Source organism: Halichoerus grypus, chromosome 5, assembly GCF_964656455.1.
Source record: "Halichoerus grypus chromosome 5, mHalGry1.hap1.1, whole genome shotgun sequence".
Taxonomy (NCBI): domain Eukaryota; kingdom Metazoa; phylum Chordata; class Mammalia; order Carnivora; family Phocidae; genus Halichoerus; species Halichoerus grypus.
In genome coordinates this window covers 57,796,559-57,809,016 of record NC_135716.1, presented here as the reverse complement: position 1 = coordinate 57,809,016, position 12,458 = coordinate 57,796,559, and the positions used below count along the sequence as shown (strand labels likewise).

The window sequence follows — 12,458 nt, the reverse complement described above, 5'->3', positions numbered from 1 at the left end:
GTTGGTTCCTTGTCTCCTGATTTCCCTGAGGAGGATACCATGATTTTCTCTCAAAGCTAACTTGAAGCTTTGCTTCAAGATAATATAGGGTGATGGCACAAAGACGGATCCATTTTCCTGAGATTTAAGAAACAAAAATTCTCCACAGCCTAAGAAATAATAGCAAAAGAATAATGATGAGCACTATCTAGGTGGCAAACTGAGATGGTCAGTAACTATTACCATCTCCCTCTGTTGCTAATGGCAAATGAGTGATTTTGAGAGCTGCAGCTACTAGGAGCCTTACTTTCTAGTTGTTATTCTGCCATTACTGGGGCAGGACCGGGGGAGAGTGTCACCTACGTTCTTAAACTTTTGCTTTTTTTTAAAACCAAAACATTAATGGTAACTACTGGAGGGTCCAGGAAGGACTGAGCAGATACTCAGGCATTACAAAGAGCCATGGTTTATGACAATATAGTAAGAAGTCCGTTCCCCAGCCAGCAATCTCCAAAACCTTAACTTTTCCTCTATTAAAAAAAAAACTTATTTATTACTTTTTTAAAGATTTATTTATTTATGAGAGCGAGTAAGCGAGAGTGGGGTGGAGGGAGGGGCAGAGGGAGAGAGAAAATCTCAAGCAGACCCCCTGCTGAGCACGGAGCCCACCGCAGGGCTCAATCTCGCCACCCCAAGATCATGACCTGAGCCGAAATCAAGTCACCAACTGAGCCACCCAGGTGACCCAAAAAAGTTTTTAAAAGAATGTAGAACTTTAAGCTCAGAGCTACTGAAGGGGACTGTCGGTCCTTCAGCTACTTTCTACAAAAACAAGTGGCAAAAACTCGTATCTGAAGTATTTATTAAAGCAAGGAATCTGAAAAGAGGAGTAACATAGTTAAAGTAAGACATAAAAGGTTGAGTATTTTGTCTATTGCATCATCTAAACATATACATATATTTTTTACTGTGGTTAGAACCCTTCAGAGATCTACCCTCTTAACAAATTTTTATGTACACAATACAGTATTGTTAACTACGATCTTGCTTAACTGAAACTTCAGAGCTGTTGAACAGCGGCTCCCCATTTCCCCCTCCATCCAGCCTCTGGCAACCACCATTTTACTCTGTTTCTAGGAGTTTGGCCATTTTAGATACCTCATTTACGTGGAATCATGCAATATTTGTCTTGTGACTGGCTTATTTCACTTAGTATCGTGAATTGAGCATTTGCAAATAGCTAAGTGAAATATCTATGAAGTAGTTAACTGGCTAAAAGTATGTTTGTTGATTATCAACTATGTAATACAGTACTCTCAAACTATATTACTATCCCGAAAAGACTTTCAACAGAGGGGACGTGGCTAGGACTTGGGTAAGAGTTTTATGATACTAGCATAATCAAAGATCCTTGCATTATAAGCATTTCCCTTTCATTATTTAGATTCCTCCAATTTAAACTAACCATAAAAGTCAATAATTAAAGTGAGTGTAAGAAAATCATTTGCTAGAGTGTCCTGCACAGGTGTACTTTCCATCTGCCGAGATCGAACTGGCTCTACTAGAGTACCAGGTTGTAAGGTGAAAAAAAATGGAAGAACCCAGGAGTGCATTTAAAATTAGAGGCCGGGGCATAACCAAAGGTACATCACTAGCTCTAAAAGTTAGCTGAGAGCCAGAGAAGCCAGTAAGATTAGATGTGCCAAGTATCCCATCTATAAGCAAACTGAAAAGCAAGTAACGCAACGCTTGGTGATCTGGGAAAACTATGATCTAAAATAAAGGATGCGCAGCAGAGAAGAGAGGTTGAGGCCCTTCCTGAAAGTCTGTGCTGATCAACAAGCAATATTAACTTTAAAACAGGATGAGTTTGGGATAAAGATGGAAACCCTGAAGACTTTTAACACGTATCTCAATATAATGCAAAAAATAAGACCAAGTAGTGCTTCAGATACTAAGAAGTAAACAGCAGCCATAAAAGTTTTTTTTTTTTAAATAGAAACTTCAGAAGTCTGAAAGTATTCCGTTGAACCTCATGAAGTTGCCATTTTTTGAACATCAAAAGGTCCAAATATCAGTAATTTCATATGGTTCAGCCAAAGCAAAAGAGCGTTCACTTATTCAATGCTAAAAATAAAAACCTGAAGACATGCTAATTTTTGTGGCCTTGAAAGAAGGCTTACTTCTATGAGAAAATATAACCGAAGTAGAAGATATATGCCTCAAGTCGTACAAAACTGTGGCCAGTCAGTGGCCATGTAAATAAGCCTAAAAATAATATTTTCCATTTATAACCATCGTTTTTGTCTACAATAAGACAATTCTATTCCCAATAGATTTCTCCATCCCTCTTGCTGGATCCCTGAACCCAGCTATTAATGGTAAAACTTCAGGCACATAGTCCTTCTGTGCCCACATACACCCCACTTCTCAATCTATAATTCACCGCTTTCTCCTACTCACTCCATCCCTTCTCTACTGCTCTACTTTCTTCCAACTTTGGCACACTGACAGTCCCATCTGTCCATGTCAGGTTCCCCCCCCCACCCCTTTCCTTTTAATACACCAGTGATCTAATCATTCTTGCATAGAAAGTGGCGATTTGTATGAGCCTTAGTCCCTCTTCCATTCCCATATAGATGAGCTTTTTTTTTTAATTTTTCATTTTTTTTGCAGATATTTAATTAATTAATTAATTAATTTATTTATTTATTATTATTTTTAAAATTTTAGGTAGTGAACGTACAGTGCAATATTGGTTTCTGGAGTAGAATTCAGTGATTCATCACTTACATACAACACCCAGGGCTCACCATAACAAGTGCCCTCCTTAACTTGGATGGGAGATCTGTTGTTCTAAAGAATGCATGCAAGATTTGGCCTTGTAACTTTCCATTTCTGCCATATTTAGATTTTGATGCCTTCTCAAAAAACAAAACAAAACAAAAAACAAAAACAAAAAAATAACTTTCTGGATTCCTGACAATGTACATAGGGTCTGCACGACCTGATCTATTAGGGAAATAATTTGCAACAGGAAGGGCATCTCAATGTGCCTTCAACATTTTGTGATGATGGCCTTTCAGAACAGTGCAGGTACATTTCTGACTCATTCCATTGCACTTCATCGTTTTCTAACTTTGGTTCTGGCAGTTGTAGAGGCTCTTTGGTGGTGTTACCAACAAAATGACAAACATACTATTTGATATCCCACTGTTGTGAACGACCAGCACAACCACCCCCCCTGCATTTACATACCTTGAATTTGCTATTTCCACTTTGGTTCTCGCCATGGCAGCTGCCCTTTGCGCGCCTTCAATTGCTCTGTCCACCTTCTCCCTAGTTTTTGTATTTCTTATTGGTATAAGCTGCTTCCTTATTCCACGGACCAGAATATTATTTTTGTATTTTCCCTCTTCTTTGGAGCCGTCAGGAAACACGGTGCAGCCATACCCGTGCCTCTTGTTATTTGCCCACTCGCCTTCATACTTCATGCCGTTGGAGCGCTCGCTAATGCCGAAACCATTGCGCTTGTCGTTCTTCCACTCGCCCATGTAGGTTTCCGTGGTGGTGGCGTCGACGTGGTCTTCCACGGGGCAAAAATCACAATCGACATCGCCGAAGCTGATCGTGGAGTTGGCATCGCTGGAACTAATTCTGCTCATGGCCGCGTCGCTGCGGACCGAGCTGCGCTTACTGGAGATGGAAGACTTGGATTCGGACTTGCGAAGTTTCATGCTTCCGAGAAGGGAGCCCCTTCGGAAGAGGCCGCCCTTCTTCTTGCCCGCGAGCTCCGCGTCGGCATGGAAGTTGAGCACGAAGCCACCGCGGGTGCCCGCGGGACTGTCGGCAGCAGCCGCGGCGTCGTGGAGCACACTGCCATTGCTCTGCTCGCTGCGCAGCGAGGCCATGGAGGTGCGCAGCGGGGAGCGGATCACCGTGGCCATGCCGTAGGGCACGCTCTGGCGCACGCCATAGCCATGCCGCATGCCGCCGGCCCACTGGCCCTGGTAAGTACCTTCAAGAGACCGTGAGAAAGCACAGCGTGAGTCGGGGGCAGAAGGGGTACCCTCTCGGCTGCAAGCGCCCGGGTGCGCCCCGGGAGAGCCTGGCGCATAGAGCAGGCAGGCCCACGGTCAGATCCCACACATTTCCAAGTCAACTCTAAGCGCTACTTTTCATCCATTTGTGAATTCCCGCCCTGTAATTTTGTGTCTATGGTTTTAATGTAATTGCATAGCATTTTCCAATAGTCTGGTAACTTTGCTTTTCATTTAAAAATTTATATGAGTGTTTCAGATGAAACCACTACTTTCTAATACAAAAAGAGTGATCATTAGAAAACAACTTTTCTCCCCTGAAATTAACACATCAAAATCCCCCAAAGGAAGGCAGTGTCACAGAAGATGAAATGAGTTCTATTTGTGAATTTTATTCTAATTTTACTCATTTAGCTGAAAACCTTTAAAAACTCTGGGCCTGTCACTGTAACATTCCAACAGGCTGAAAGACTTAACATTATTGGTGACCTGAATACTCGGGACATGGGCCATCAGATTATCTTACATTTTTTTTTTTCTTTCGTGTTCACCATTTTTTTTAGGGTAGGGAAAACTTTAATATTTAGGCTTGTTATGTAGATTTGGGAGAAATTTTTGGAGCTACGAGTGATTTGACAAATACTGTATGTATCCCGAATATAGCGAACCATTATGAAAAAATGGGCAATTTAAGATTTTGTACTTCCAGGTGGAACGGTCAACATTTGTCCTGTACTACTGGCCAAATTTCTGCTTTCTCCTCGCCATTCTCTTCACGGATTCCCCTAGTCTCTGACACTACATAATGAAACACATCATGGACTAGAAGCACTCTGAGGGCAGGAATTACCTCCTAAGCAAACACAAAATTTCCAGTCTCATGGCTTATGTGCCCTGTGGTCTGTAGGTGTTTGATGACTTCATAGTAAATAGCTATGGTGACTCAAAAGAATATACTATTTACTCCTAGAAAAACTGAGATTAAGGCCAGAATAAAACTTCCACTCCTAATAGTATAGAATTCATCTCAGAGCAAAGGTGTGTTTGACCATGTTCCTTAAAATTTTATTGATACCAGATCACTTTTTCAATGAATATTATGCCATTTTAGGAGTAGGATAATCTCTAAAGCATTTGTGTTCGGTAAGTTTTTCTATTAAATAAATTAGCTAAATAACCTGGTGTGGCTTTTTAAATCACATGAAAAACTGAATATTAAAATTAGGGAACTTAGGGGAAAAAAATAAGAGGGAACTTAGAATTTTCTTTTCAAAATCAAGGTGATTTCCTTTAATTAAAGGCATTTTAAATTATAGTATCCCCCCCAAAAGAAGCTATGTGGAGATTTTAAGACATAATTACTTCTGTATTATTCATCATAACTCAGAAAATAAATCATGGTTACAGTCTTTTTTGACCTCTTTCAGTTTCTGATTATATAGATCTACCTTGCAGTCACCTCTCATTTCATTTTAGATTTCCATTTACTTTTTAAATACTTGAGCTATTTATGCTATATCATTGTGTTAATATGGCCTGATTATTTCAATGTGTTTAAAACTGTAATGGCTCCAAAATCAAGTTTTGACAAATTTCAAGACTATATTCTCGTTCTGTTTAGTCTGATATATTTATGTCATATAAACAGACAACAGCAGGACAACAATGAAATTCTAAGTAGGTCTGGTACTATGAATGTCCTATTCTGGGTAAATGTTAAAATCTTAACCTGACATTTATGAACTTCTGAGGAGGTAGGTGGGCCACAGCTTTCTCAAAAGGATTAAACCCCAAAGGATAAGGTAGTCACATAGAACATTCCAGGTTAATAAGGTTCCTACTGAATATTAGCCTTTTCCAAATACCATCACCTTAACAGGGAAGGGAATTAAATTATCAGGAAATTTCAACTTTGACTCTCCCTCTGCCTATTTAGATAAAATACAAGTTCTAGGATAAAAGTTCTACAACCTGACTTACAGATACTAAAACAACCTTGTTTTTAAAATATTTTGTCTAAATAGCAAGTAATGCTATAATCCTCTATCTTTCTACATAATGACAAGTTAATTTTGCAAGAACGTTTCCAAAGGTGCTATTTGATAAAAGTTTTATACTTTGAAAATGCAACCATACCATCTTAGTAAATGTTTAACACTGAAGGAAAATTAACAAGTAGTTTCCTTAAACTGGTATCTCCCAAAGTAAGAAGAGTATTTAGAATTTCCGAATAAGTATTGCTTGAAAATCCAAGCAGTTTAAGGCAACAGTGGTAATTAGAAAGTTTAGGTCTCTGCTTAACTGTCAAACAGGAAAGGAGGGGGGGCAACTGCATTGGCCATGTTCCCATCCTATTTTGTTAAATCACAGTATATGGAAGACTTCTTCCATGGAATTGCTAAAAACCAATTTACAGTCAAACTGTTAGTAGTTCATCTGAAATTTAAAATAGGTTTAGTCAATGTACTTAGGGGAAAAAAAGGGCTTCTATTTTTTTTTTTATGAAGCAGGTGGGTTCCAACTTCTCTCTGCTGTCCAAATAAAGTTCTAATTAGTTCCTCTCCATTCCTCAAATAAAGATGCATATTTCACCAGTGTAAAAATTATTTTTACAGGTTTTGCTTTAAATTATGTTCTATGACTTTTTCATCTGGGAGCTGGTTTTCTAGATATAGCCATTTTAACTACATAATCTTGTAGTGGAAGGCATCCAGTTCAGAATGAGTTCCAGTCAAATGTAGACTGCGCTATGCCAAACTTATATTCATGTGCAATGAATGGGTATATGCAAGTATGCACATAGTTAATAAAGCAATGTGTCTTCCTAGATATTTTCATAGTTTATGACTGGTGGAAAAAAATGAGGTACAGCAGATCAGAATTTATGCAAAAAATTCTGGGCACCTAGATTTAGATTTCATTAGTATGGTACTAATTTATTCTTAATTAATATTCAGGCAGTTTTGGCAACACTTCACACACAAATCACTAATAAGTCAGGTGATACTCTCTATATGGAATGAATACTTCATCTTCTAGTTTAATGTTGTCACAAAATACATGGAATCAGATTTTCCCTAAGTTTGACAAAGGGTGCACAGGGATGGACAGGTGGTAGCGCAGAGACAAAAATAAACTCATTCTTAAGTAAGAATAGGGAAGGTGAAATTTCATATCTTGGTCAAAACTTTTGTATAAAATAAGTTATAGCAATACATTTCTACTTAGACCCCCACTTTATGATTAGGGACTTTCTAATTAAATGAATTGACATATGAAAGAAAGCAGAAAATCAACTAGCACATAGTAGACAAAGTGACTTTTAAGGGTTTTCTTTTTCCTTCCTGATTGGGAACATATTTGATTTCTTCTTTTTTTTTGGTAGAAAAGGAAAACCAGTCCTAAAGTGATGACAAATTTTAAGGTTTAGAAATTTTTTAAAGTTAGTTTTAAATCAGAAGGCAGATTATCCATAAAGTCATCCTGGTCACCTATTTGAGCTTCTACAACACATACATAGAGGATCTTCATTGTGCCATATGTGTGTGTGCGTGTGCGTGTGTGTGTATTTGCTAAGTGTAATGAATCCTCTAAACCAAGAGATTTTGTTTAATGAGTAGTAACTTTAAAAGACTTCTTTTATTTATTATTTAAGACTAATTTATTTTTAACCTTCCCAAACTGAAGAGAACTATCCTTGGCCTTCTTAAGAAGTTATAAAATAACGCGCACATTTAGAAACTAAATTTTGCGTTCTACTTTTGAGCATGGAATTTAGTTATATTACAGACCTAGGGCCTCCAATAAAATCCAGTCACAAGCTAACATATTATAGGGCTGTCAACCAAGGCACTATGTGCCCATTCAGAACATTTAAGGGCCCTAATTAACTACAGTGAAACTCAAGACTCCTGGAGCTCATATAAAAGTATTAGAGAAAGTTTTTTCCCCTCCTTTTAATCCATGAGAACCATATCCTTTATTTATATCGTAGGATGAAGAGATGTCCTTTTTTATCAAATTCTACCATTGAATCCTACCATTTTGCATTTGAAATACAGCCCAAGTGTTCTGAGTAAGTGAAGTGTACAAATTGTATAAGCTTTTATGCAGTGGGCTGGAGAAACTTTTAATTGGATCCTTTTAATTCCCTTCAACTCTAAGCTATGTAATGACAAAAGTTGACACTGCCTCCCTTAACCTTTTTCAATTAACTATGATTATGTTTATCATCAGAAAATGTATTTTGCCAAAGCATAAGCCATTCATCCTTCTCAGCTTATTACACAAGTAAATTCATCAGGTTTTGACACCTGTTTCAGTAATGGATTCTTTTCCTAAATAAAAAAAAGGGTGGAGGAACTCAGCCCTATTCTATACACAATTTATTTTGCAAAATTGTTAAATATTAAAATCGGGTGAATTTTGTTCATAGCTAGCTAGCATGCGGAGGTCATACAACCTTAGTGCAATTTGGTGATTCCATATTGCCATTCTCTGGAGTAAAGTGGCTGCTAACTTAGCAACTGTAGGAATGTATCGTTCGAATGTATTTCTTAAAACGAAGACTTCATTGTTCATTTCTAAGATTTTCCTAGTAACTTGTCCAGAGATCTCCAGGTCAACAAGGACTACGATTCTCCTGATGGAAAACCACTACTTTAAGGAACCGAATGAAAACCGGGAAGGGAAACCCACACCCTCTGAGCCCCACCTGCATCAGGTGGCCTCTTCACTTCCAGAGCTAGGATGTTTCCAAATGCACTCCAAATAAGGTACAATTCCCCTACATCCTAGTTATGGGGTTCTGGCTTCTATCTTTAGGCAACTAGAGGACCAGAAGCGAAATACGACTCCACGTGAAACCAATCCGGGGAGCGGTCAGCACCGACCGCCAGCCTCACAAGCCCAGCGCGTTCGCTCTAACTCCATGGGAGTGGTGTTTTCAAACCCGGCCGGGAGAGGGAGGGATCAGGAACGTAATGTGACGGGCTCAAGTGACAGCGTCCTCTCTCCTGCCCAACCCACCCAGGCGGCGCTCCCTCCTGGTGGTAGTGCAGCGCTGGCGCCGGCCAGGTATATTCACGCCTTGCTCCCCCGGGTGTGGACACACTGCCCGTTCCAAGAACCGGGTCAGATCAAACCCCCCGCGCACTAGTCGCGTCTCAACGCTGGCGCGGGAGATGGGTGGGAGGCTTCCCCAGGTGTTTTGGCGGGTTTCCGGACACGTGCGCCTCTCGTCCTCCCCGCTTCCCCGCAGCCTGGGCAAAGCCCACCGCACCAGCTCAGGGAGCAGCCGAGCCGCCTGCGACGCTGCTCACCTCCGTCCCCGTAGGTCTCCACGCCGTACCCGTCCTGCAGCCCGTTACTCCAGGTACCCTCGTAGCGAGCGGGGGTGCACAGGCTCTGCCGGACCCCGTAGCGCCCCTTGAAACCATGTGACCACTCCCCCCGGTACATCCACTTGCCCTTCGTCTCCACCCCCAGCCCGTGCCGCTTGCCCTGCGCCCAGTAGCCCTGGTAGGTGTTGCCGCTGGGCCAGGTGTAGCCTCCAGCCACCTCGAAGCCGTGCGACCAGGAGCCCGAGTACTCGCCCTGGCCCTTGGGCCCCGTGCAGATGCCATGCCCGTGCGCCTTGCCCTCCTCCCAGCCGCCGCAGTAGGTGCCGCCATCGTCGAAGTCGAACCTTCCGCCCGTCATTCGGGGGGCAGCCCCGGCGCGCTCCCCGCGGGGGCACGGACGCGGGCAGAGCTGGGCACGGCAGGGTGTAGCTCGGGGATGGGGGCCCGGCGGGCGAGCTCACGACAGCGCCCCGGGCAGCTCGCGCCGCCGCTCGGCTCCAGTCCGACGCCGCCCCCGTCCTCCCCTCTTCTTTCGCCGCCGCCACGGCCGCCTTCCTCCTCCTCCTCCTCCTCCTCCGCCTCCTTCCCCGCCGCCGCCCGGGCCAGCGCCGCGCGCGAGAGGACAGCCCAGGCTCCGGAACGGACCTTCAGCTGCTCCCGCCCGCCCACGTGAGCCGGGCGCCGCCCCGCGCCCGCCCCTCGTCCCCTCCCCGGGCGCGGAGGCCCGGCCCCGCGGCGCTCCGGCCCCACCCGGCCCTGCCCCCAGCCCCGGGAGCCAACGCTTCCCCGGCGGGCGGGCGGGCGCGGGGAGCGGTTGGCGCGCGTGTGTTCGCGCAGTGGCATGCCGGTGGGAGGGCGAGTGTACCCGGGGACGCGCGAGAATCCCTGCGGGTAGACGAAGGTGCGGCTGCATGTGTGGGGGCAGCTCGCGGGCGGCGGAGCCTCCAGTGTTTGTGTTGGGGTTTATCAAAGTGGTTAAGCTCCTGTAAGTGCGACCACGTGTGTGGAGGGAAAACTCCTGTATGCGTGTTTGTTTGCATGGGGTTTGTAGTTGCATTTTTTTTTTTCTCGGCATTCCAACTTGTGTACTGTTGCATTTGTCATGCTCAGCTGTCATCATGAATTAACATCTCCTAGATATATGTGTGCATGTGATATAAATCTCTGGCAGCCTAGATATAATTGTGCAGAATGTTCTTTTACACCTACCCATTTCTAAGCACATGTGTTTGCATTTATTTAATGAAGATACAGGGGGAGAGCAATGTAATGTGAAAAAGCACAGACTAAATGGGTCAGCTTTTTATTTGTAATAATGAAGAGGATAATGTTTTTAATCTGTCTTTGCAGGGGTATATGCAATTTCCTTTCACATCAGAGCCCCTAATGCCTCATTTGTTCTTCTGACAACCTTAGAAATTCTTCAGCCAGGAGCTATGTACCCAACAGGCAGACAGCTCAGTCTGTGGATATTGTGTAAGTGTCTGGAATGTACACCTGGTACCTCTCCACTGGTATCCACAGTTTAACAAAGTAAATAGAAGACCTCAAGGTGGAATATGGTAAGTAAAACACTGCTCTAAACTTACAAAAAGCCCGTGACCTAAAAAACTGGGGACAGGTGTCAGCTGATCTACTTTCCAGCTACAACACTGTTTTGTTGAATTCACTTTAGGCAACTTTTTTAAACTTGCAAACCTCTATTTCACCATCTGTCAAATGGGAGTGACAAGATTTGTTTTTCTCTTCCTATGTGAGATATTAACTTGACTATGTTGTGGTACAGTGCAAAGCCAAAAATGAGAGATTTGTAGTAGGCAAGTTGAATCAGTATTGTCTCTAGTGAAAGCAGACATTGGTCTCAACCACCAACATACTTATGGGGACACCTTTCTGTGGTTCATAGCCTGGGGTCTGAGGCTGGCCTCTTGAGGACAGTGCTTTGCGGGGATTTCATGGTATTCCTTAGGCTGAGAGGCTTTTGGATACTGGGGGAGCACCAGAGGCTGCCACAGTTTCTCTCAGTAGGTATTTGATAATCAGATAAAAATGATCTGATGTCAGGATAGGGAGCTGGGGAAAAATAGACTAAACTGTGCAGAAAAAGGAACGGAAATTGACCTTGATTGGCTCTATCTCAGTTCTGGAGGTGGCCTTTCCTGCTTAATCTGGCTCAAATACTGAAAGAAAAATCTCAGTTTACACAGAACCAAATCACCAAAGAGAATTAGAAACCCTCATCCATGGCACTGCCTGCAGAGTTGCCAGGAATAGTGCTTACCCTAGTGGCCTGAAATAATTACGCATCTTGCTCAGCATCTTGTCCTAGACTAGGGATTGATTTAGGCCACTGGGAAAACGAGGGCCCAGGTCTTTGCTGCTGAACCATAATTCCATCTCTCTGTTATGGGATACGCCAGGATCAGGAGCTAACATAGATGGACACATTGCCATCTATTTTGGTGTTCTGTTTGATATGAAAAACAGTGTGGTTGCTCAAGCCAACAGCTTTTTCCTCTTTTTAAACTGAATTTTTCATGAAGTAACCTTTGTCCTGTTTTTTGTTTGTTTTTTTTAATCTACACCCATATGTGTTAGGATCCATATATGAATATTTCAGGGCTAAGTTTTTGTTTGCAAGCACGGTGGAAACTTTTTTTTTTTTTTTTTACTTTTCCTAATGAGCTCTCATGCAAATGATAGATTTTCTGAAATAAACTAGCACAGAGAAAGTTTCTGGCTTCTGTGATGGATGTCTAGTCCATCTGTGGTGGGTGGGCAAAGGATGATGATGCACATACATTTGGATAGAATATGGAGATTTGGGGAGCCAAAAAGATAGGGCCATTTATCTCTTAATCTATCTCTTGCTATCCGTAATAGATGTCTTCCTTGGAAGGCATCTTCATTAAAAGAAGATATCTGATACACCAAATATCTGATACAAAATTTCAACTAATCGTAATCCTGAGTCTGCCATTGGCTCTCTTCATGGAAGAAAATTAGTATTGAGTTTTTGGTAGCTTCTAGAACTTTTGGCAAAGTAACCATGCAAGCCATGCTTCCATTTACCTGCTGCCATCACAGTGGAGTGTTT

The 12,458-nt window shown here is 42.6% G+C and overlaps 2 protein-coding genes across 6 annotated transcripts in view; one reads left to right on the top strand and one right to left on the bottom strand.

The window, feature by feature from the left end:
* JPH1 (junctophilin 1) overlaps window positions 1-9,879 on the bottom strand; it is an 82,283-nt gene extending 72,404 nt beyond the window's left edge. For 3 of the 4 annotated variants that reach the window (XM_036065354.2, XM_036065355.2, XM_036065357.2), the window contains exons 1-2: window positions 9,341-9,879; window positions 3,238-3,997 (exon numbers count right to left, since the gene is read on the bottom strand). In XM_036065354.2, coding sequence (XP_035921247.1) covers window positions 3,238-3,997; window positions 9,341-9,719 — 1,139 coding nt within the window. In that variant the 5' untranslated portion in view covers window positions 9,720-9,879. The remainder of the gene's footprint in view (window positions 1-3,237; window positions 3,998-9,340) is intronic. The other variant, XM_036065358.2, reaches the window with a different exon arrangement.
* A 334-nt stretch (window positions 9,880-10,213) lies between these two features.
* The window catches only part of GDAP1 (ganglioside induced differentiation associated protein 1), a 45,378-nt gene continuing 43,133 nt past the window's right edge, over window positions 10,214-12,458 (top strand). The window contains exons 1-2 of one of the 2 annotated variants that reach the window (XM_078072298.1): window positions 10,214-10,346; window positions 10,778-10,923. The gene's annotated coding sequence lies outside the window, so the exon portion shown is untranslated. Of the gene's footprint in view, window positions 10,347-10,711; window positions 10,924-12,458 lie in introns of those variants that run through there. The other variant, XM_036065367.2, reaches the window with a different exon arrangement.